General features: G+C 42.1%; 1 protein-coding gene across 6 annotated transcripts; it reads right to left on the reverse strand.

Annotated features, from left to right (window-relative positions):
• Positions 1-426: 426 nt before the first annotated feature.
• PTHLH (parathyroid hormone like hormone) lies at positions 427-14,000 on the reverse strand. Of its 6 annotated transcripts, none has more exons than XM_064517368.1 (5): positions 12,169-12,262; positions 11,683-11,734; positions 11,084-11,206; positions 5,013-5,435; positions 427-928 (listed from the first exon to the last, which is right to left on the reverse strand). In XM_064517368.1, the coding sequence occupies exons 3-5, from the start codon at positions 11,182-11,184 to the stop codon at positions 919-921; spliced, it is 534 nt and encodes a 177-aa protein (XP_064373438.1). In that variant the 5' UTR covers positions 11,185-11,206; positions 11,683-11,734; positions 12,169-12,262; the 3' UTR covers positions 427-918. The 6 variants fall into 6 exon arrangements, with proteins under 6 accessions (XP_064373438.1, XP_064373442.1, XP_025958215.1 ...); XM_064517372.1 differs by lacking the exon at positions 12,169-12,262 and adding an exon at positions 12,097-12,124; XM_026102430.2 differs by lacking the exons at positions 11,683-11,734; positions 12,169-12,262 and adding an exon at positions 13,748-14,000.
• Between the last annotated feature and the right edge of the window lie 11,165 nt (positions 14,001-25,165).

Below are 25,165 nucleotides of genomic sequence, written 5' to 3' on the forward strand. Positions count from 1 at the left end.
AGAGGATACTGAGCATCTATCCGTTTCTGCACAAGACTACGGGGTGTGACATGTGAGCACCTTCCAAGACTGCAGTAAGTGATGCAGCCCCTGGGACTGGTTTTCACATCATCTCATTTGGAGAGTGGAACACTTCAGCCTTTGCATGGTTAGGGTCTGGAAAGGCTGGGAGTAATGTTTTTCCTGCAGCAGAGTCTAAGCTACATGGCAGTACCCCCAGGTTGTTCAGCAGCTCAGCTGCCCTGAAATAAAACACTGGAACAAAATATGTTTATATAATGATTTTTAACTAAAAGCTAATGTGAAAATGTAAGAGTTTGAACCAATGTAAACATATTAAATTTAAAACCATTTTCAAATGTAGTGAAGAAAAAAAATGGTGTTCCTGCTCTTGATATTCCTAAAGGACACATTTCTCCTTCTGAGTCATGATTTAATTAGATTATATTTTATTAGACATTCTTTACAAATTTTAAAATACTGCTATTTTACATGCACAAAGGAAAATCAGTTTGAACAATTGTATGTAGGCATTCATTGAAGTCAACCACAAAACAGGAACATTTTATGTCAGTTATCAATGTACTTGATATGTATATCTAAAGTGCATTATGTTACAAAAAATATAGAAAGTCAGCAGCACCAAGATACTTTCACAAAATAAATACACCAGTCAACAAAATAAATTATGGTAAATGTGACAATAATAATTGTCTTAACCTTAGCCAAAAAAAAAAAAAAAAAAAAAAAAAAAAAGGAAAATTCACAACAAATGTGCAGTTTCAGAGAGAAATGGGGGAAAAGGTTTTATTCTTAGCATTTACAATATTTACAGGTAATAAATATTTTAATACTTCCCATATGTTCACTATTACAGAATACTGCAATATGTCTTCCAAAGATCTCTTGCTGAAAATGTCAGCGCCTCCTGCAAAGAGAAGAAAAGGATAAAAAAAGTAGAAAAGATAATTTTCACTTCAAATACATGGACATAAAATAATGGTAAGATTGCCACAGATAAGGGGTATGCCTTGCTAATAAAATTTTGCACTACCAAGTCTAGTTTAACAGTGATAAGGTATTAGACATCTTTTTAAAGTCTCTATTATATTGCTTTCAATTAAATACAGCTAGCAGTAAGATCTGCAGTCTGTCATGAAACTGAGGCCATATGTTCCACTACATTTTCCTCTCAGAGAAATACCAAGAGGCTTTGGCTTCCTTAAGACCTTATGCAAGAAGATTCCTGAGTGCTTTGGGTAAAAGATCGTATCAACCTGTAACAAATAGGCCAAGCTCTAAAAAGAAAAATATAGTGGGAGAAATGAGAAATCTGGTTTTAAGGAAGAAAGATAAAAATCCTTATTTCCTCTTCATGGTACTCATGCTGTTGTATTAGTTGCCTGGGTGTGAAATCAGGCTTCCAATTAAACCTGTCCCATGGTGGTCTTTCGGGCTATCTTCCCCAGTATAGACCACCCATGAGACAAAAGGCTGTTTATTTTAGAGATATACTATCCTGACTTGTACATGAATTTCTCTTCAGTAAAGTCTGTTCAGGTCTTGAACTAACGCTTGACTGAATGTTTCTCTCATTGCTTATCGAATGAATGAAAAACCTACAGTCCTGTAATTTTGTATTTGTCAGACAAAGAGCTTGATCCTGAAAGAAAATAGGCATCTCATGTTAAGTTCTGAGTATTCGCAACTCCTGTGGTGCTCAACCAAAGCTGAAACATTCAGCATCTTCCTCTATATACTCCTAAAATTTGGAAGTTTTCTAAGGATTGCTGACAGACTGGTGTAAATTCTGTAATCCTCCCTGCTTTGTGAATTTATGAGAACAAAAGCAGGATCTGCTCCCATTCTGTCAGTATATTACTTACATTACAATATGATATTTTAAATTATTTTCTAGCTGTGCCATAGGAAATACTGAAGTGTTGGGCTTTTTCCCCTTCTATCACTGTGTGCAGTACATTTCTGTAACGTATATAGCTTTCCTTGGAAATGGCTGTGGGGTAGAATGTGGAACTATAGGACAGAGTATGATTTGCTATGTTGCTGGACTCATCAGCAAAGCTGTAGGTGGTGGTCCACATTGCAGAAGTGTGTGGGTGAGAGACACAAAAATGCCAAATTCTTGAGAATTTAAGGATTTCTTAATGTGCACATTGAAAGTGGGACTACATTTAACATTAGGCGGTCTACTCATTTGAAAGATTTTTCAGGAAATTGGGTAATAACGGTTAAATTCAGTTGGAATGGAAAAATAGTTGGAATGTCTGTGAGAAAGAATTTTTTAAGTGCCTAGAATGGAAAAGTTAGCATGAAGCTTCTTTGTAATTAACTAGCAATACTAATATTCAGCATATATTACAATATGTATAATGATGGTTGCATAATTCATGCAGCACAACTGTATATGGGAGTCTGCACTACGTAGGCCTATTTTCAAGACAGTGACATTTTCACTCTGATTTGGATTAAGGCTTTATTTTAGAGTTTGAGCTAAAACACAGCTTTTGGATGGCCTCCATATCACCAATAACTTGCAGGCTTCTTTCTGTGATTTTGGTCCCAGATACTGCAAGATAGCTGCTTCTTTGAGATACTTCCTGTAGTAAGACAAATGATCTAGAGAGCAGGTCAGTTTCAGTCTTTGTTCTGACCTGAGCCCAAGATTTTGGGATGATGGAGGGAATTGGCATGAGGATTTTAGTTCAGCCTGTTGAAGAGGAAGGAAGCAGAGTGATGCTGTGAAAAGCAGACTCAAAGTTTATCTTTGCACTTCCTCAACATCTGCCTTGCTACATGATGCATATCCATTTCTTCACCGTAATGTAGTGGTGCTTCTTCCGAGCTGCAGCTAGCTTTACAGGTGCTACAAAAGCAGCTTCTGTTGATGTAACAAATGGATATCCTGACTGGATATGCCTTCCTCATCCCCAGCCAACAGATAGAGCAGAAGTTCCTGATTCAGCTCCATACATCTGTGGAACGAACCTCACTCAGATGTGGTCATCCCAGCTAAGATGTGCTTGCCCATCTTGTCCCAATAATAGCATGGAAAACTGTGTCGAACCTGACTCCTTCTATCTAAAATACACGGGGACCTGGCACTTGTCTACATTTAAATTTTAGAAACAATACCTTTTTGCCAGCTTACTGGGATATGTATAGCCTGATATACTAGCCATTTCCTAAGAGCTGAATCTGCACATTATGCTCTATACATGTGAAGGAGGAATTTTGAATTCCTGTTTTATAATTTCTCTTTGTTTAATCATCTTCAATTAAGTATCTGAAATACATACATGGCCCTAGGAAACTGTCTTTCCCCCTGGAGTAAAACTGCAACTTGGGCAGTAATGTCAGGGGGGTAAAATTAAGTCTGGACTGGACTGTAAGGCTGACTGCCTTTAGCCATCCAAATGTGTTTGAAACATATAGTCTAAATGAGGAAAATCTAGAGGATTGTATTTGTAGCTAATTTACCAATCCCACTGGATATACAACAAAAGAAATAGTCATAAAAACAAATAACACTGAAAATGCCTTTGGATGTTTTTTCCCTACATTTAAGATTTCTGCGTGCTGAGGGCAGGAGCTTTTTGTTCACCACCATAGTTTCTTAACATCTGTTGAAACTTCAGGCATCTCCTGACAGAAGCCTCGGAACATGCCTTTCCTAAGACACTGAATCAAAACCAGCCTCCGTTACCTCACTGCTCACTGCTGAAGTTGCACTAAATGGTTTATGGTCAGGAACACTGAACGCCTCCCAGTGAGGCTGGGAGGTCAATGCCAGTAACTCCCACAGATGCCAGCAGAAGTTGAGGTGATGGAGCACATTGCAAACTGAGGGCCCGTAAAGCTTAACCTAAGGAAGAATTTTAGTAAATCCCACAGTTGGCATCTCTTCCTAAGGTATTTACTGTGAGCAAGGCCCTTCTATTAAGTCCCTATTCAGCCAAAGTGGAAGGCAGGAGAGAAAAAGGGGTGAGGGGCTGCTGTTGGAAATGTAAACTTTTGAGGAGAATTGAGGGATCTACTGCTTGGTTTTGTCTCCAGGTGTTCAGACCTCCATTCAAATTCAGATGACCTCAAGTGGACGAGTCACTGGGGTTACCTAGTCTTCAGACTCCAGCTCACTGCTGCCCTGAAAACCCTTCATTCTCATACAGGAGGAAAGCACGTCTCTCTCCAAAAGCAATGCTCAACATTTTTCAGCAGCAACGTAATTGTTTCACAAGCTGGCAAAAAGATGGAGCTGAATTAAAAAGTCCTAATGGCAGGGAAAATTTTATGGCAAAAGGCTGGTCTGCGTTGTTTGCAGATATTACTAAGAGAGAAATTTTCCGTGTTCTCCCCTAAGGTTAAACAGTAAAATGAAAAACTGTAAAGTAAGGGTAGGAAAGTTGCCAAAAAGGGGGGTGTTGAGAGAGAGGAAAGAAAACTTTGCCATTTTATAGATGCAGAGTTTTAAAGAGCTTTAAATAAAACTTGAAGCTTTCAATCTGCTGAGGCCCAAACATGGGACCGAGATCTGAAGTGAGAGATACTACATAAAAACAGTACAGGAGATTTTAATGCCTATGATGTGTATTCTTTTAGCAGAAATAACTTTATTTTGCCTAAAAACTCAGTTTCCAGAAGCTCATTTTGGCCATAAGTAGTTTACTCTGATTGGTGGTCATAGGAAAGGAAGACAAGATTGTCTTGGAGGAGGTAGGGCCGTGAGCTTTACCCTGCTGTGGCAGTGAGTGGCTGTGTGGCCAAAGGTAAAATGTTTATTTCTGGCATGAAAATTAGCAGTGCAAAATGGAAAGGATACTTACCTTCAGAAAGCACTTTAAGACTGTACACTGCTTGAAAAGCTATATGCCTTGTTATGAGCAAAAATGTGTGCTAATACTCCAGGACTGAGTGAGGCCTTGACCTCATGCACAGCAGCATAACAACTTCAGTAAACATACAGTATCCCCCTGGAAAGGATATTGCAGAGTTACCTTAAAGTGTGATCATGTGTAGTAGCAGAAGTGTCCAAGAGCGGGCTCTCTGTCATACCACTTCCATACATGCCAGGATTTATCCAAGCCGAACGGGCTCGCCTCTTTTTCTTCTCTTGTTCCTTACGTTTTCCAGGCTTTGCTTTTTTTTTCTTTCCTGATACCTTCAGGGGCTGCTCCTTGTAGGTCTGTGATTTGTTTGTCTCCTGAGTTAGGTATCTGCCCTCATCATCACTGCCAAACCGGACGGGATAGTTCTTTGTGTTGGTAGCGGGCTTAGGGTTAGGTGAAACCTCCGAAGTCGCACGGATTTCTGCAGTGTTGACCCCTTCAATTAGATTTTGAAGGAAGATTCTTCTTCGTAAGTCTTGGATCGACTTGCCTTTGTCATGCAACAGCTGGTGCTCTGATACAGCCCTTTTGCTAAAGAAAGAGAAGAGCAGAAGGGAAAAAAAGATATTTAGAATTTGGTTATTGCCAGTGCTTGGAACAACTCCTCTCTCCTCGGACAGCGGTGGCCTCAGTGACCATGTACCAGCTCTCCAGCTTGGGGACATCAAGCTAAGTCAGACTGCTGGAGCAAGTTCTGCTTCTTAGAGTAGCTGCTCCCTGCAGAGAAGGGAAAGACCTAAGCCACTAACAATTCACAGCTGACTGATCATACACCACCAGACCTGGGGCTGGATTAGTCACCACTCTGTTCTAGGAAAGCATTTAAACTCTTAATATATCACACTTCAGGCAGTAAAACCAGGAAGGCAGTTGCCAGAGACAGGAGAACTAGGGGGTCAGATAGTGGAGCACTGCAGTCAAACAAGAGAGGGAAAAAATACTGAAGCCGGAAGTGGTGTTTATACAGCACCACTCTAATAATTTTCTTCTGCTCAGTCACGTACTTAAAAAATATAAATAAATACGTAAAAGTGCATTTCAGTTCTAAATTTAAATAAATGCAATTGCTGGAGTGTGATGGAAACATGTTCAGATTTGGGTGCCTAAAACATAGGCACTTCAGTCCATAATGAGATATCCAGACAGGCAGCCTGAGCATCAGCAGTGATGAGCTTCAGCTGCGCCTGCTGATTTTATTGCTTAACCACCTGTGTCTAATTATGGTTTCAGATGCCTTCTTGATACTCCTTTAAGGGTGAACTTTTGGGCCTGAATTTGTTGTGTTCTGTGCTCTTAGGGTCTTACACTAGCTCTCCTCACTGGATCTTCCTCCAGAGTATCCTGGTTTGTTTGAATAGATTTCTGGTGCTCTTTCAGAGTTCATTTACTCACCATTGCTGCTGTGACATTTTGATTCACTAACATCTGTCTAGTTCTTGAGGAAACTGGGAGATGAGAGGTTGTACTGGCAAACAAGGTGTGAAACTTTTAGGGACAGAAGATAAAAGTGGCACCTGGATAATAAATAGCTGTGAAAAAATACACACTTTTTCCTTGCTGTGGGATGGATGTACAGCTGCACTGTGAACCACAGCAACAGTGCACGGTGGGGGTTTTAGTTATGTTACCATGAATGCTATAATACAGTTTATGCTTCCAATTGCCCTACTTCACTGTGCTGAGATTGGCTATGTATCCTCTCATCTTGTATCAGGGTACTGTATGTGACTGGATCCTTACTAGCCAAAGAAAATGAATTCAGTGCCTTGTCTGTCATATAATGATTTGGTCAGTTAGCTGGATACACAGTTGTTTCTGAATGTGGGTGAAACGGGAGATGACACACAACAGTGTGTGTGAATATTTCTTCCTTCCATCCCATCTCTAATCATTCTGCTATGTTACCAGGTTTCAAGATGTGGTGGACAAAGATGGTATGCCAAATGATTGGAAGTGTTCTGTAGTTTATCTTTCTCAATCTCTTCAGCCAAACACTTTAGATTTGTGATTTGACCAGCAGTTGAGCTGTTTGAAATTGGCAACTTCATATAGCACTGGTTTAAGAGTATCCCCTTCATTTTTTGTCTTTGTAAATCTGCACTTTGTGAGTATTAGGTTAAAGTGGTCATAACTTAGTGCAAAAATCAGATATAAACACCAGCTTTCCCTCACTCCAAAATGAGATGGAAAGATGAGTGTAGTTTTCACATAAAATGATACAGTGGGCATACTTGCTCAAAATCAGGCCTACATATGCTCAAAAGGTTTGTGAGCACACCCCTCACCAAATATTGTCCGTCTTTTACATATCCTCAAATCAGATGAGTTTCAGATGACTTCAGACTTTAGGGCAAGGATATGCCTTTCCATTCAATGACTCTAAGCAAAAATACAATGTGATAATACTGAGCTGAATCCATATTGTTTCATTCTCTCATTCTCTTCAGTGCAGCTGTAACCATTAACACAAGCTCAGGATCTCCCCTAGGAGAACTGTTTTGACCAGTATACTTACTGAAGCTCTCCAACAGCCTTCTCTAACCACCTTCTTGTTAAGGTCAGTCTGATTTGCAAGTATGTTAATAAAGCTAGCACCTTGGACTCTTCTGCATGGCATACTTTTGTGCTGTTCCTCAATCTATCCTTTGTGACCCAAATTACATTCCTAGCTTCAGAACTCTATTTTCCCAGGATATTTCCATGGGAAATGGGGAAGGTTTCTCCTTTCACTCTTCTACTTAAAAAAAAAAAAAAAAAAAAAAACACAAAATCTTAGTGCTTTACTGAGTTTAAAATAGTATGCCTCATGTGATGAGCAAAGCTTTCCTACTGCCTCTTGTAAACTATCAAGAATAATTCCTTTTATCACAGACAACCTAAAGCTGCCTTAATCCTGTAATGTGTATTTGGTCAATTTCCCCACTGTTACAAAATCCTGTCTCTCTAAAGCCTATTATTAAAGGACTCTTGATTGAAAAGTTATTCCATTTTACAGAGTTGAAACCTAAAGATTTGGTTCCAATACACACAAGACAGTCAAACAGCATTACAGGACATACATCTTGTGTGAGTATGCATTTCCAAAATAATGCATGGATTGACGTGTGAAGGTTAGTGTGCCAAAGAGGGTGGGTTTCTGTTTAAATGTCTGTATGATATCTAGCATCAAGTCTGGCCCCAAATAACATTCTGCTATTCCAGATGATTGTATAACATTATGTAGCGTTACATTTCAGATGACTTTTATTACTCAGCCAGACTTGAGGATTACATTTTGCCTACCAATTTCCTTTGTATACTGTAGATCAAAAATCTCCCTAAAATGAAGATGTGGTAGATGCATATCTCTCTGACCTTCTCCCTCCCTCAGCCCAGTCATTCAAACAACTGCTATGTTTGTAAACCAGAGAAAAAGCTTGCCCAAGGAAGCTGATGTAAGAAGTGCTTCATAATAGAGATATCAACAACATCTCACCTACACACACAGTACGGAGGCAATGGAAACCAAAATTATTGTATTCACATTTTGGGTATGATATGTAAGAAATATTAAGCTGTTAGGGTTAAGATGACCCACTAGAGGTCCCTTCCATCCTTCTATAAAATACACTTCTCATCCAAGGAAAAAAGAGTCTGACCCCAAACCAAGTGCAGTAAATGCTAAGCTTACATGTGGAAGGCATTTCTGAGAGAAGGACGATGGTGATGGTTTGTATTTCACCAAAGTGCCCAAACTAATTATTGTATCCAAGTATACTACTCACAAATGAGACAATGTTTCCTTATAAGAAAAATACAATTCATAGAAATCTAGGACTTCTAGCCATTCTGACTTCTAAACACTAACTTCCTGATAACTTGTTCTTTTCAGATACATTCTTTGTTCTTTTTTTTCACTAGCTATCTAGTGTCACTGAGAAGTAACATTCTTCAAGCATCAGCTTTCTATCTCAGAATTGTTCTTATTTTACTGTCATTATCCTTGAATATTCATGTTGAGTCTGATCATTAGTTCAGCAAAATAAGTGGAAAGGCTTCAGTGAGCTTTCTGTCTGGACTTTGCAAGACTCTGAGTGCCCTTGCCTTGCACTGGCTCCAAAGGGAATGAAAGCTGCTCAACCTATCTCAGGATTAGGAAAAATGTTTTCAGCAGATTCAGGGACATAATGCTGCAGTGTCTAGGCACACTGATAAAAATATCTAATTTCATTTTGAAACATTACTGGGTTTTTCAAAAGATCTTTAGCAGCTAAAGCATTTCTATAACAAATAGTATGTCTGGCACTTTTTTCTGGGGGCAGTTTATAATAGTAGATAGCTTTCCATAGGAGATTTGCCTTAGTAAGGTCTGTAAAACTAGGCCTGTGGCATTTTGCCTTTTTTTTTTCATGACTATAATAATGTCCTTCAGTATTTTCATCCATTACTGGTTTAAGCCTTCCTTTGACTGAGAAAAAAATCTCTAGGCTTAAGTGAGTTATTAACCATTAACTCTAGGAATGGTTTGTGGTGATATTAAAACAGGACACATGTTTGAGTGTGGTGTCTGTGTTTGTGCTGTGCCCACAAACAAAACTACGTGAATGCCACTAACTGACAGCTAACTGGTTCTTGTGTGTGTTTTACACGCCATGGCAAAGAGGGAGTTGAGAAATGCTTTTTTGACTATTTAGCTTCCACTTTTCTTCCCTCTGTCAGGATAGAATAGGGATAGTGGGAAGACCTCTAATCTTGACCTTTAAAACCAAGGGTTATAACAACCCTAACTTAAAAAAGAGAAAGAGTATTTCTTTGCAAATCTAAACTTTCTAACAAACTTGGCTTAGCTCCAATTCAGAGTTTCTTAGCCAAAGAAATACAGTATTAGACTGTACTTCAATTATTTTCATTTTTTTATTTGTTGGGTTCTCTGTACAGACAAAGAGAAGAAAAGAGTCTCAGACAAAAGAAATAGTTCAAGGGTAGTTTGCAGGAGTACAAATGTTAATGGACTGGGAAGAATACACAGTTGCATTATCATCAGTACAATGTCCTACAAAATTTGCTGTAGGAGATTTATAATAGCTTTCCACTTGGTACCAAAGTTCAGGCATGTCTGAAGTCACTTCACCTGGGGGAATTTTTGTTGCTTGAATGGCAGAGGAAGAGATATCTGGAGCGCTTGTCCTTATATACATAATGAAACAGCTGCCAGAGAACCTATCTGGAGTTAAGTTTCCTCTGTCACGCTGCCCTGTATGGTGTGACTGGATTTTCTAATCCTCTTTCTCCTGACTCCCTTTTGCACTTAATAAAAACACAGGCCTCCTCAGTAGAGACTGAAGGGTTCCTTCCTTAGAAAATGTGATGCAAGTCCGCCACTGAACTGCCCACAGAGATCCAGTGAGCTACATGAGTGAGACAATTGCTCCTACATCAGACCAGTTTTTTCTCTGCTGCACTTTGCCTAGGGGATGTTAGTATGAGCCATGTTGATTATTTTGGAAGAGGCAAAGAGGTCATTTCCTGAACAGAATCTCTTAAGTTACATTATCATTTATCAAAAACATGCTTCTGCCTCCAAGTCAGATACTGGACTCCCAGTGGAAAAATTATTGCTAATAGGGCAGAAATCCAAATAAATTGCTAAGTACTTCAGTTTCATGATGGCCCTAACTACCGTGTATTTTCACTAACCTTATCAATATTGGCTCCATGCCAGGGTGTAAAAGGGTATATAGTACAGTATCTACCATACAGAAGTTTGATAAGACAGGATGCTCCCTCCTAGGACTCCCCCAGGGTGCAGAAAGGTATGTAGGCAACACTGTATGCTGGGCAAACGTACAGCTGTATTGCTGCTCCCCACACCAAGAAGGCACCCTCAAGTTCAGCATTCCCTTGTCCAAAAGTTTTATAAGGTCAGAGAACTGAAAAGTGTCCTTTGCCTGGTGCAAGTGGCTGCTTGCAGAAGCCCCTTTACCTGCTACTTGGACAAAAACAGTGACAAGAGCACCTGGGGGCAGGTAAATCCGGAGCCCCTCCCGTGCCGAACTGCGCTGGGGAGCCCTGCTGGAGGCTGGGAAACCTACCGGGCTGCTCCCGCTACAAGCGCTCGCCTTGCGGGCCCACGGGTTTGTGTCCCCCCCGACCTTCCTCCCCACTTACATAAGGATCAAAGCGAGAAAAGGGAAACTCACAGTCTGCGGCTGATCCCCTCCACTGATCTCCCGTAAGAGGGCACGGAATAGCTCAGCAGAAACACTGCGAAACTCCACTGCTGGAAGAGTTTAGTGAACATTGTATCCTCCGGGTCTTAAAACCTGCAAGGAAAGGAAGATCAGTTCCGAGCGACACATGCGCCAGCGCCGTTCCCAAACGGTCCCTGCTTTCGGCTGCACCAGCTCTGAGACTGTGAAGGAAAAACAAACTTTCTGAACTCTCGGCAGCGGCTCCCTCCTTCCAAACTTTGTTCCGTCCTCTCCCTTCCTTGCAGCCTGCCTCTCTCTCTCTAAAGCTACGTGGAGGCAAGATCTCTCTTAATATTGTTAAAAAAATCCAGCTCACATTTGTATCGGGTTAAGGCGCGTCTCCGTTTGTCTCCCTGCGCCGTGTTCAACTCTAGCCTGGAAAGCGGCTGGCTCAGGGCTTTACGTTACAAGGCAAACCCTCTTTTCAGATAAGGAAAGGTTCCCAAAAGTCAGCTTAGCTATCCTCTTCCCTAAACAGGCGCACACATACACACACAAACGCACAAGCATAGAGGCAGGGAGAAACGCATCTATATATCTGTCTGTACCTCTGAAAAAAATCAGGTTTACGTCCGTCGCTTCCGCAGAGTTGGGTCCACACTGTGTCAAAGGAAAGTGAACTCAAGCAAAAGTGTGTTGTGAAGCTGGAAAGCCAGAGAGGTCTAAGAGGAGCAGTAGCCCGGGGAAGCTCAGAGGCTGGGAAGCATGCTTGGCTGTGCAGGTTGGATTGGGCTGGAGCCTGCAATGTTCACACGCTCCGGAGCAGCCTCTGGGAGACCTGCAGGGGGACGGAGGGTTTTGCAAAGAGATGGCGCCCTAGGAACATGTGCGGAGCGAGCGAGAGCCCAGCGCGGGATATCCGCAGCCAAAAAAAGAGACTAGAAATCAGCGCTTCCCAGGACCGGAATCAAAACGGAGCGAAGAAAGGGAAACACCCGCGGCAGTACATGCACGCAGCAGACCCCAAGGACTCCCGCCAAGCTCTTCTCATCTTCTGCAGCAGGGCTCTTCTCCCTCTCCCTCTTCGTGTTTACCCCTAGGTCAGCGCCTCCCCTGCCGCAGCGCGGTGAAAAGGGCGATCCCCCATCAGCGGGGCACTTTTCAGTTCAAGCCCAAAAGCCTAGGCTGGGATCGTTGCCGCCTTTCCTTTCACACACCTACCGTTGATCGTCGCGAGTTCACCTATTAGCTGCGGGGCTGATTCCTAACGATGTTAATTGTATGCTAGTAAAGGGGAGGCGGGGGGGGGGGGTCTAAAGGGGAGGGCTGGGGGGAAGGACTCGCAGTCTGTGCACACAGGCGCTGCTGGCCAAAAAAATAAATCAGTGGAAAGTTTTCCTCCTCCTTTCCCTCTTGCGCTCCCTTCAACTTATCGCCTCCGCGAAAGTCTACCGAGGCCGGGCCGTTGCGAGTATCTGCGTCGGGTTACGAGAGGCGGGCGGCGGCGGAGGGGCGGCGGCAGTGGGTGCTGGGCCCCTCCGCCGGCAGCCCCGTGCGCCCCTCCGCCGCCCCGCGCCCCGCAGCCCCGCGCTTCTCCCCCGCCGAGGCAACGGCCGAATTTTCCATCACAGGAAAACACTTATGTAAAAAACCAAAGGTAACACAATCCGCCCCTTTATACATCCTTCCCGCGCAAGAAACTGCCCCGGGTTATTATGAAGTAACGTATGGGGAGAAAAGCCTGTGTTTTTTTGATGCCCCTCTCCCTCTCCCTCTCCCCCGTGGCCAGTTTTTTTTTTTTTTTCTTCTTCTCTCCAAATGGAAATAATTTGTAAACCAATCTTCTGAGAAACTGTGTAACAATAGAGGATGGGTTTTCCTGCACTCCTTGGCCCTGCCCAGGTGTTTTCCGGCAGCAATAAACACCTGGGGGACACAGGCTCCCCCTCGGCAGCATCCCCGCCAGCGCACTCCGCACACAGCCCCGCTCCGCGCCCCGCGGACACCTCCGCGGGCGGGACCCGTCCGCTGCCGCCGCCGTCCCCACCGCCAGCAGGTACGCAGGGGTCATCGGTTACTGCCACCGACAGCCTGGTTTACAGCAAACCGCTTCCCAGCGCCCTCACAAGCCGCAACAAAACACTGAGGTGTGGTGGGTGGTGACTCCTTCTCATCCTCGCCCCGTTTTACAGAACGCTTTCTGAGGAAAGTTTAGTTGCGAGCGAACCGTTTTCATACCTGCAGGTTATTTTGCGTTAAACGATACTTGCTGCCACAATTAAAAAACCCCAGCTAGTCAGCCAAATTTCATACCACACAGGCAAATAAAACCGAAAACATAAGAACTGAAATAGAAATCATGCTGAAAACATTAAATCGTTTATGCTGTAAATAAATCCCTTGTGCACCTATAAATTAAAATGTATAGCTAATAGGCTTCTTTGATTTACATTGCCTTTTCGACTAATTAAAAATAATTGTGACATCCCCCGAAAACAGCCCCCCACACACTCATAGCTCTATTGCTGGTGTTAATGGTAAAACGCCCATCAAATATTTTTAGAATTTCCTTTCCCCCAGAAATTAAAAAAAAAAAATCTTACAGACTCAGGAAAAATAAATAGCCTTTATAAACTTGGAATACTGAACTTTCTTCACAATTTATTACTTCACCTTTTCCTTGAGTTACAGCCCTCTGTGCCTCTCAGAGATCACCCTGGCTGATCTTCTCAGCAACCGCTTCCAAAACTATTCTCTATCCTTAAGAAAACAGAAAAAAATAAGTGAAATAAATCAAAAAAAGAAATACTTTTCAAAAGAAATCCAGCCCTAAAGAGTTTTTATTCGCGTGCAGCAGATGTTAGTGTTAAATAAAGGGTTTTTAAAGCAGGTGCTTTTCTCCCTTGCTGCTCTTTTTATTGTGAAGAGCAGAAGCTTCTCCTAATATATATAGTGAGGGAGACCCTTCTCTATTGCTTTTATTGAAAAGACCAAACTTGTGACATCACCAACCACCTTCCTATGGCTGAGTTTGCCTCATCTCTGCCTCAGTGGGCTTGGAAAAAAAAATCTATGGCTTTGCTAATGTGGCAGGAACTAAGCAGTGCCAAACCCGTTGCGAAGACTTACTATCATACCATGACACCATCCCCCCCTCTTTTTTTCCCTCCCCCTCCCCCCCGAATACTTTGTCATCTGCACAACTGACGCAGCGCTTTTCTCCTGCCACCTACACACATGCCTAAGCCTTGAGCAAACTCCTCCCGGTACCTAGCCTCACCGCAAGCCTAAGCCCTCTCACCGCGGCAAGACGGGGCAAAACACCTCTGAATTTGGGTCCTACCCCCACTTTGCATCCTTTCCTGCCGGCTGAAGCCGGGCAGGAGGCGCCGCCGGGGAAGCGGCTCCGCCGCCACCTGCCGCACCTTACCCTGCTCTGCCCCAGCCTCTCCTCCCCGCCAGCCCCGGGCAGCGGCCGGGGGCACGTTTCGCTTTTCCCCTTGCCTCGGGGGGAGACGTGATGAGGCAGGACAAGGGGAAGAGGCGGCGGAGCCGGGCTTTGGCACAGGTGTGGGGACGGGAATTGCCTTGTCCCTACACCTATGTCAAAGCATCGCTCCACGCATGGGGCACCCCCGGCGCGGCTGGCCTCTAGGAGAGGGGGAAGGACACAGATTTATTTAGGTTTCACCTGCCGGAGCCTCGGTTACAGCAGGGCTCCCCGCCAGGCTAGGCGCTTGCGGTGGCTGGTTGTTTTCCCAGTCGGGGCACACGGAGGAACAGGTCGTTTGGTCGGACCTGAAAGAGGCTTCAGCCGCGGGGAGGTGAGGCAAAACCCTGGGTTTGTCTTTCTGGTCGCCCCCTCGCTACCACGACCCTTTTTCTCGCAGACACACCTTATCGTTCTGTGTTTTCTACTGCCCCCCCGCCTTCCCGTCGCAAAGACAATGAGAATTTGGAGGGATGCCGCGCTTGGCTTCTGCCTCCTTTTTCCATACGTATAAACAGGCATAAATCAGCTTTCCTACAAGGAAGTTGACCTGGGAGGTTGGCTAGCAAGATAAGTCCCTGTTCCAGGTCTGGCATGTTAATTCCCGAGCGGGGAGTAGGGCCAGGGGCTGCGGGCGGGTGAGGGACCGGCTTCTCTCAAACTCCGCTCGGGAGAGAAACCTTCCCCTGAAACAAAAGCAGACAAGTGGGACAGGTTCAGCTAATCCGAGAGGAGCTGTAAGTGTAGCCTCAGAGGGAGAGAAAGAAGAAATTAATGACTAACCCCCCGCCCGGTGGTCAGGGGCAGGCAAAATCCTGAGCTCTGCAAACTTCCCATCCTTCACCTTTGTGAAGTTCCTTCTCTCCCTTCTCCCGCTTGTTTTATTCACAATAAGGCATTTTCGTCATTTCCCCTCCCAGATTTATATAACCTCAGTTGCACTCGACCAGGGCTTCGGCTCAGACGGGGAGTTTAACCTCCTCATTCTTCCCAGGGTGGAAAAAAATGGTGTTCAGCAAAAAAACACAGCCGTGCTGACTGCTTGAGAGTTTGGAGAGGAAGGGAAGGGAACGATTGCTGGCTTCATCCTGAGAGGACCAGGAACCCCCTGGGACTTATACAACCCCAGATCTGACGTGCTTCACAGTGAGTGAGTGCAGCTTTCTGGAGGCGAGGTGCAAAGTCCCAGCGTTTTTTTAAAAGCTTGCAGGGTGGTCTTGAGGGTAAGCCTGTTATGCAGCTAGTAGCAAATAGAATTGATTGCAGATTTAGGCAGATTTTCTTGCATATACTCACTCTTGCCTGCAACCTATCCCTGTAGTTCTCTGGTGTCCCCAGTTCTCATAGCAGTTGTCTTCCTCCACTCTGGCTCTCCGGCAGCTGTCAGGTAAGAGAAACTCCTGTCTGATGTGGTGTATTCTTCTAACTGGATGAAGAGTTTGCTTCGGGAGAAAAGCTTTTTTTCACCCTCATCAGCAAGACCCAGGCGTTTCGTGGCGCTGGATTTGTGCACACTAATCTCCTTTATTAAACAACGATAGACTAACCGAGCAGAGCTTCCTCTCCCACCCGAGAAGCAGCTGGAGCTCCCCAGTTCAGCTATTGACACAATACACGGTTTATTTAGACAATGTGCATTTAATTTAACGCGTTCAAGAAAAAAAAAGTTGTGTGGAACTGGATACAGTTTTGCCAAATCTTCTGTCTGATTCCTAGAATTTAGTAGACACCGAAAGGAATAATTTTCAAATTTGAGGGCAAAGAGACAGTTATTAATTCATAAAGCCTGTTCCTACTATATATAGTTCCATGGTGAACATAGCTGGCATCCTGTCGTGGTGTAGACTGTGGAATATGGAAAAACTCCAGAGGATAAAGAAGCAAATCAGATTACGAGTCGGATGGAGTTTGTAAGTGCCTGGGACTGGTTAGCCCCAGTGAGCTGTCCATGGTGGTTAAGGACTTTTGATTTAGTTTTCCTCCTGTGACAGCAAGTCACAGACCACCTTCCCCTAGGTGCCCTTCTGCAAATATCATCAGAGGGGTGACTCTCTGGTGGTTTTGGAGTACAAAAGACATTTCTGCTCACTGAAGAATGTACCCACGGGCCATTTTAAAGATATTACCACATCCTGCGTTAATGGCTCTCTAATCCTGACTTCTTATAAGGGGATGGCGATTATAGCGATCTAATAGATCTTTTCCATTTCTATTTCTAATGCCTCTACTTGTACTGTAAACTCCAGGTGAGTAATCAGAAAGTAACAGGCAGTTACTTTAGACCCCTGTTCAAGCAAGGCTTACAAACATCCCCACACCAAACATTCATGATACTTGAACCCCTAACAGCAACCATACTTACAGTGATGCATGTATTTTCATTTAGTGCCTTGAAACCTTAAGCTGTTAAGCTGTACTTCTCTAGGTCTGGTCTTTTCTTCAGCTTTAAATATCTCTTAACATAGATTGGTCTGTTCTATTTGTTCCATTTTTTGACTGAATATCTATTAAACAACAGGAACAAACGTGTCTGGTCTGTTTAATTTACACAAAACTATTACCAAGCTGGGCTGGCTGGAGAACAAGAATTCAATTTAAAGGAAAGAAGGAGTGGGGATAGAAGCTTTACATTTTTTTTCCTCTATGTTGGAATAAAATCCAGCCCTTCAGACCGTTTTTTTGAGAGGATACAGACTCACCTCTTGCCCTGGAATAGCTTAGTGGTTAGTGTACTCATCTGGGATGTGGGACACCAAAGTTCAAGTCCTTACCCTTCTCTGATTCAGACCCCTAATCCCTGGACTGTTGGCTCCTCTCAGTTCCATCCCAGACCTGAAGAACCTTCCTGATGACATTAGTGATGAATTGATATTTTTCAGAGGGAGAAAACCAAACACTTAGTCAAGGAAAAACTCCCATCTAACAGCTAGTTACACTGAGCAGCCTGGGATTTTTGGTTAAACAAGGAGAACTCAGTGCTGCCATCAGACAGTAATGGAAAGGAATTGCAAGACATGAAAAGAAAGGAGTGTGCTATGAAAAAGGCAGGGCTCTGTCCTTCCCGAGGCCTGCAGCGCTAGTGTGGTTAAGGCATGCTTGCTTTAGTTCTAATTTTTGGTTTCTTTAGCAAATGGAACACAAGAGAAAGTTTTGCCTTATTTGACTTCCCAGCTGAGAAGACCATACTAATGAAACTGAGTTGCTTGTGTGAAGCTTGAAGTTCTGCTTATGGATCTGGACAGCAAGGTACCACACGCTCTACCATGAGCATAGCCTTTTTTGGTTAAGATTTCTTAAACATGTATCTCTGCTACAAATGCTTTTTTTATTATTATAATTATTGTTGTTCTTCTCCAATCTGCCTTACAGGAACTCTGTTTCTTCCTGCTGTTCTTTTTAAAACAAACAAATGACTAGAACTGTTAGGTACTTCATCTGCTTTAATTCAAATGTGCTTTGCTCCTTCTCTGGACACGTAAAATGATGCCATATCCACTCCTTTCATATTGCATTAATTATCCATTTTTGTATCCTTAATTACCATTGGAACAAAATGAATGCTTAAACTTTTCTGAGAAGTCAGGGGATCCAGTCCAGCCCTCACAAAAGCCAAACTGATTCTCTTCATTCACTATATTTGGACAGAGGTCAGCTTCTTACATGGCTAACACTTATCCAAATTTTGAGTGTTCTTTGATCTTGCAGTGTGGTTGGTTTGACATGATATTCCATAGGCTGTGAAGCCTAGGCTGTGATAAAAAAAGTTGAATGACCACCTGACTTGCTTTAAGCAGGCTGTGCATAGTGAAATGTAGCCTGTAGCGTTGCCAACGACACTCTGCATAATCAACTTGGACAGCAGGAGATGTGAGCAAGCACATTTTTAAAGGAGCTTCAATTCACTCTTGCAAGTTAGGGTTCTAAAATTGCTAGCTTATCAAACACGAAATTCAATTAACCCAAAGAAATAAATAAAGGTCAGCTATAAAATTTATATATTAGCTGTTACTTGTTTACTCCAAGATGATTAAACTGCTTCTTACATCATCTTAACACCTTGTCTGATACTGAGATTAAGTTAATTGCTCTATCCATCTCCAGCTTTCATCTCTTTAAACAGAAGCAATACTCTGTGTGTTTGGAGTGATCTATCCCTTGTACTCTCCTAATCAGTCTAAAAGCTGATTTTTGTTTCTTAGGAATTATTTCTGCCAAATACTTGAAGCAATTATTGCAGTGACTGTGGGAAATGGAAGCTGAAGCATGCAGAAAAAAATGGTAAAGCCATATTTGGCTTTAGCCAAGCCAAGGCTGGAAGGTCTTTAATTTTCTGCTAAAAATAGAAGAGCAGTAAGGATTTTTGGTTCTTATCAGGACTGGACCTTGATAGTCAGACTTCCTGGGTCCTGCTACCCTCCTTGAAATCATTCAGTCTTCCAAGCCCTTGAGATTACTTTATTCTTATCCAGGTTCTTGAGCTGGCAAATGAGGGAATGACACATGAGAGAATTTTCTGAGAGCAGCCCATATGACTCAGGAGTGGCCTCTGTAGTCATAGCACATGTAACAACAAAGCAAGCTATACTTAGTGCAGGCTGAGGACAGCCCTGGAAGGATCTGCAGATTGTTATGCTGGCAAGACTAAGATCCAAGGCTGTAATACACATTCCTGATAAAAGGAGGTTGTAGTCATTATTCCAATCTGTAGATCACAGTGGCAGCCAGGGCTGGTTTCTGTTTTATAAGAAATAGTTCACTTTTCTTTTCTTTTTTTTTTTTTTAGATTACCAGGTTAGAAACAAAATCCTTCAGTGGAGTGAATCTCACTTTTCCATCTTGATCCTATCAGAGTATTGTGCTCACTGAAGGCTCTTTAATAAGACTTGCCCCTGCAGTACATCAAGCACATCTAGAAGTGCCTAACACAGGCTTGCTTGAGGTTGCTCTCTGGAAATGGCCAGCCGCTGAGCCTTTAGATGTGATGAGCTTCTCAATTCCAGTCCTAAGGTGATGTATCAGTTTTGAAATCATGTGTACACACCTACAGAAAAGTCTCCTGGGCTTCCCATGAAGATTTAAGTCACTCAGGGCGTGTGGGCACTCCAGTCTTTTTTACCAAGACCCTCTCAGACCCTACTCATTGCAGAAATTCCTCATACCTGCCCAAACCTGACAGAAATCTTCCTCACTCCATTCCTTTACATCTTTGAAAACACAGCATCGAAACTCTTACAGAAACCTTGCACCAGGACCAGTGGAACAGAAAATCTGACATTCAAATTCAGGGAATCCCACCTGTATGAAAAAAAAGAGTTTGCCAGGCTTGGGGGAGGGGGAATGTCAGACCTGATTAAATCTATATGGCTTTGCATTTACAATCCGCGGAGTCCACACAAGCATGAACAGGGAAAAAAATTGTGCAATAGGTGGTGAAGCAGATGGTGCTTATCACTAAATACTCCATGAGATGTCTTTATCCTGTTTTCACCAGATATCACTATTTTTGCAATATCAGACCAAAAGGTAAAAAGTAATAACAACAGCCTGTCCTGTCACAAAGGCAGGGTTTGTTAGGCCTCATAATTCATATGGCTGCAGTCATTGTCAGATCATGTCAGGCACTCCCTTAACCATCTCTTTGAGGATATACTCATAAAGTCCTTTTATGAAACCAACCACTATGCAGCCAGTATAAAGGGTTGGGTTGGCATGGGGGAGGAAAGGGAACAAAATTTATTTCAATGACTACAGATATCACAAAGATCAGCAAGCCATGCTGCAAAGGCCATCTGCATACTGTGCAATCTGTCCTCCAAACAGATTCAGAGCAGGTGTTTTTAATCAAGGCCTCCAGGTGCTTGTTTATGAAATACCTTGTTTCAGGGGACACATGTGCAGTGTAAGGAGGAGTGTGATATCTGTGTAGTCCTCTGGAATCCTGTACTCATTAGTACGTGGTGATGATGGGCTTGTCAACACCTATAGGGAAGCCAATTTGTACTCAATTATTTAAACCCTACTCAAACAATGATGATCTTATTTGAGCTGCAGGTGCTCAGTCTCAGGCGCGGGCTTGTGTAAGCTGTTTACTTGTTATGTTTCGGAATGGATTTACCAAAAAAGGGAACAATATGCATACAAGAATTCAGGGAACAGCATCATTGCTAAATTTAAGGGCCTTTTTTCATAAACATACAAAAGATGACATACAAAAGTTCTGCTATTGTCATTCTGCCAAGCATTCTTGCCTCAGAGGTCCCATGTATATTCTGTAGTTTTTGCAGAATAGGTAGTTTCTACAGGCTGGAAATGAGCACAAGCGTTCTGCTGTGTTCGGTGCTATGCTGTCCTGTGGTACAGAGACAGTCTCTGCCTCACCATCCAGTTTAGTTATAAGCTGCAATAGAGAAATGAGTGAGAAAGAAAGATGACAAATGGGTAACAAATCTGCTTCAGTTAGCCTTGTATCAGTTCAACTCACTGTCTACCAGGCAATAATTATTAGACATCAAGACAGAAGTAAAGTTTCAGGTGAAATTTAAAGGTATGTGAGGAAGTGGCTTAATGGCATTAAGGGACACAAGGAGAGAAAGCACAGAGGAATAGGAGCTAAATTGGGTGACAGACAGAGAAAGCTGACAGTGCTAGTAGAATGAAGATGGCAATGCAGCAAGAACTGAACAGCCAGGTAAGGCACAGTGAAATTGTGAAAGGAATTAGAGGGAGGGAAAAAAGGGAGGGTTTTTTTTGTTTGTTTTAGGAAAGAGGGTGGGGAGCTAGCAGAAGGTCATGGGTGGTATGTATAGTATGACTGACGTAACTACTAAGGAAAATGATCTAGGCAGTTTTTTGAAAAGACCAGGGAGCAAAAAGCTTGTAATGGCTGAGGGTTAAGGTGCAAGAGTGAAGCACCTAGGTGAAAGCTTTTTATTCAGGCTGCATTCTGGAGCTGCTGCAAGGGCAAAATATTTGAGCATAGGCCAAATGTTTGAAGTATCAACATCCTTCCAAAAAAATCAAAATCCATTCCCATGGACAAAAAGAAGAGTGTGGGACTGGAGTGGAGCTGAACTGATATCTTAACTGGGTTTAGCTTAAGCTGCTATCAACTTAAGGCTATTCAAGTGAGAGATGGAATAAAAAATGGGATTAGATGGAGAAAATTCCATGTGTCATTAAGATCATTTCAGAGTGGTTAGAAGTACTGTGTTTAGGAGAGCCGGTAAGTCTTGAGCCATAATTCAGACTCCTAGATGTTATGGTAATGCAAACACACAATAATCAGTCACAAAGGCAGGGTTCGATGACAGAGCACAGGGTAAAGCCCAATGAAAGGGAAAGAGGGAAAACAAGAAAGATCATCTGGATAAGGCTCTAAATGCCTAAGTAAAGGAATGTGATGAAACATGACGCCCAGTGCAACGTGGTACTTAGGGTGCTGCTGAACAGAAGAACTTCAGGAGCAGTTTAATGAGGATGTGGACAGAGATGGAGCCATGGGATTTAGCCAAGAGAAAAAGATTGGAAACTTATCTGAGAACTGTTTTAGTCGAAAGAAGAGGCTAAATTTAAACTAGAGACAGCTGTGAATGGAATCAGTGAGAAGGAGTCTGGTTTTGTTGTTGTTGTTGTTGTTGTTGTTGTTGTTATTATTATAAAAAGCTTGCCCCCTCATCTGGGGTAAGAAAGAGAGTGGGAATATTGTCACGTATGGGTTGTTTGAAGAGAGGAAGAACTACAGCATGCTTAAAACAGTGTTGTGGGTCTTTCTAATGTTTTTCCTCCTTTTTAGTCTAGGACAGAAATATTTTGCTGAGTCCAAAGTTCACAGGTATGTAATTCTGCTTGTATAATGTAAGGAACTTTGATCAGCTTCAGTGGTATTATAACCATGCAACCAAGGGCAGAACTTTGTGTATTCCAGCTTCCCTATTCCTAAGTTTTTTTACCTGAGTATGAAAAGTATGTTTCTTCTCTCTCTCTTTTTTTTTTTATCCTTTAGGCCCATTAGTGTTCTTTGTGGATTTTCACTTCTTTGTGATTGTCACTTCTGTAATGAGTTTGTCTCCTATATTCCATAGGTACCCTGGTCCTCAAGCTTTTTTATAATTTTCCTGACCTGTTTATTTTTGTGTACAGTTTGATTATACCCTTCTGCTTTCCTGTCTATTTCAGAGACATCTTGAGTTTTATACTCATTCCTTAGTAGTTCATACAGAAGTTACTGAGTCATTAAAGTTTCTCCAAAGAACCAAACAAAGCCAACTGGTTCATTGACCATCCTCTCAAACATCAGTTGAAACTGCTTGTTTAATTTATACTGTATACTGGAATGTTCCTTCAGAATATTGGACAGGAGAGATATCTGAAGTTTTTCTGTGTTTTTGTCATTATTTCCAGAGTTTTGCTGGAAGCATTTTATAGCTTATGTAATCACACCTTTAGGTCCAAAAATTATATGTACTGAGTTCCATAAAAGCATTTCTGTGAGAAGAAATGATGATTTTTTTTCCAGTCTCTTTTACGGAATTTTTATTACATTGTGATAAGGCATGTGAATACAGCGCTCAGGCACAAACAGAATGACAGACTTACTTTGTAACAAAATGTCTTAGTGTTGATTTATGTACATCAAGTCTTACTTGCTTTATCCTGTCATACTGTTATTTGGGGGGGGGGGGGGTTATGCCAGCACAGAACAGATAAACTTGTCTTTCAGTGATGTGGAAAAGACAATGAATGGCTGTTTACTGAAGCAAAGATGGAATAGGCCTTCTTGGAATAAAGAATTAGATCAAATACTTCATGCAGAAGATAAACAAAATCAGTCCTACATAAGCCCTTGCTTCACTTTACAAGTTCTTTGTCTTCCTAAGTGTGGTACAGTGTAAAGCACAGACAGCATTATTCTAGCTCTGTGACTAGAAACAGTTTTCCCCAAGATTATCTTTTGCTTCTAAAGGGTGAAATCTGTTTTTATTTATTATATATAAAAGCTCATTTCTGTAGTGGAGGCTATTTTAGATGATGAAGCTATGCAGACTTAAATCAAGAAAGATACATGATTTAATTATTATTTGTGTCATTATCAACAGGTTGATTATTTAATCAAAATAAACTATTTAGCAATTACATGAAATACAGTAAAAATCACAAGTACTGTAAATGCTTAGGTGAAAAGAAAGCAGCCCATTGAGACAGTTTTCTTGCTAATCAAAAGCATGGCAAATATTCAGATTCAGGAAGTTCATCTAGGTTACAACAAGGCAACAGTATATAGATACATTATTCTGTTCACTTTTTTCCCCACAAGCAATAACAGAATTTTTTTGTCACAGTTTGACAGAATTAGAAGATGAGAGGAAATGGACAAATCCCTGCAACCAGAAGTCTATTTATGGTTAGAATTTATGAATTTAGAATTTGAGAATATTTTTTCTAAGACTTCTATGTGACTACCCATTTGCAAAGCAATGTAAAGTGTTTGGAGATCTATCATTTGAGCTGCTGACATAATTAATGATTTCATTAAAAGCATGAAAGGACGCACTTGTATTTCTCTGGCATTGGCAAGCCAAGTTCATGTCCAAACTCTAATAACCAAAGTTGTCTTTGCTGATCTAGACTGTTGGTCCTCTTGTTGCAAAACAAAAATTTGAAAACTAAATATTATACTGGGCTGTGATACTTCCCAACATGTCACGGATGTGACATGTTTTAAATTTAAGCAGCCACTATGGATTACAGACTGGCAGAAAACTCACCAAACATTTCAAACAACAATACAAATGGGAAGAATGTAAACAGAAGAATGTGCTTTCAGAAGTTCAAAGGAAGCCAAGTTACTACTTATCCCTCCCGGTTTTCATATAAGACCCTTGCTTAGGTAGTCTGCACTCCAAAAGTAATGTTGATCCTTGAAAATTTATGGCAGTCCTAAGAAACTGCAGTAGAATTTGCTAGGAATAAATTATGAATTTGGGACAGTGCCCTTTTAGTTATGCCCTGACGGACTTTTCATCTCATGAGACTTGGGCTAACATCCTGAATAAGTTGACATGGGTTTGGTTTCTTCATCTTGATACCTAATGAATAATAAAGATATAGCTGCTACAAAATCCACGCTTTGAAGTAGTCCAGAGAAGTGGAACAGAAGGTGTGCTGAAAGCGAGACTGGTACATTAAAGCCATGAGAAAACAAAGCGCATAGGAAGTACAAATAGCAAACTGACTTCACAGAGACTACTCAAGTGCTTAAAGTTAAGCACAGGCTGCTGTGCTTTTTTGGTTCAGAACCAAGGACAACAGGGACTAAAATACCAAGGGTGCTGGAACCCATGTTAGGATTAAGAGGCGTTGCAGAGCTACATGGAAAATTTGCTGCTACATGCCTGGCTTTAGCCAGTATTAGCCTCTTCAATGAGCAGTAAGGTCGCACAGTGCCCTATTTCAATTTACTTCAAATTATACACTAAGTAACATTTGTTAATTTTATATATATATATAAAAACCCCAACTATTTCACAATGATATAGTTAGGAAATCAATGATATAGAATAGCCTAAGCATATGTTTAACTTTAAGCCTGCAAGCAGTCCTTT

The sequence above is a fragment of the Dromaius novaehollandiae genome, chromosome 1, assembly GCF_036370855.1.
Source record: "Dromaius novaehollandiae isolate bDroNov1 chromosome 1, bDroNov1.hap1, whole genome shotgun sequence".
Taxonomy (NCBI): Eukaryota; Metazoa; Chordata; class Aves; order Casuariiformes; family Dromaiidae; genus Dromaius; species Dromaius novaehollandiae.

Excerpts from the sequence above, each read along its gene's own strand:
- PTHLH (XM_026102430.2), bottom strand. The coding sequence starts at position 11,184 with ATGTTCACTAAACTCTTCCAGCAGTGGAGTTTCGCAGTGTTTCTGCTG. Across the intron at positions 5,436-11,083 it reads GAGGGGATCAGCCGCAGACT|CAAAAGGGCTGTATCAGAGC; the intron begins GTGAGTTTCCCT and ends CTCTTTCTTTAG.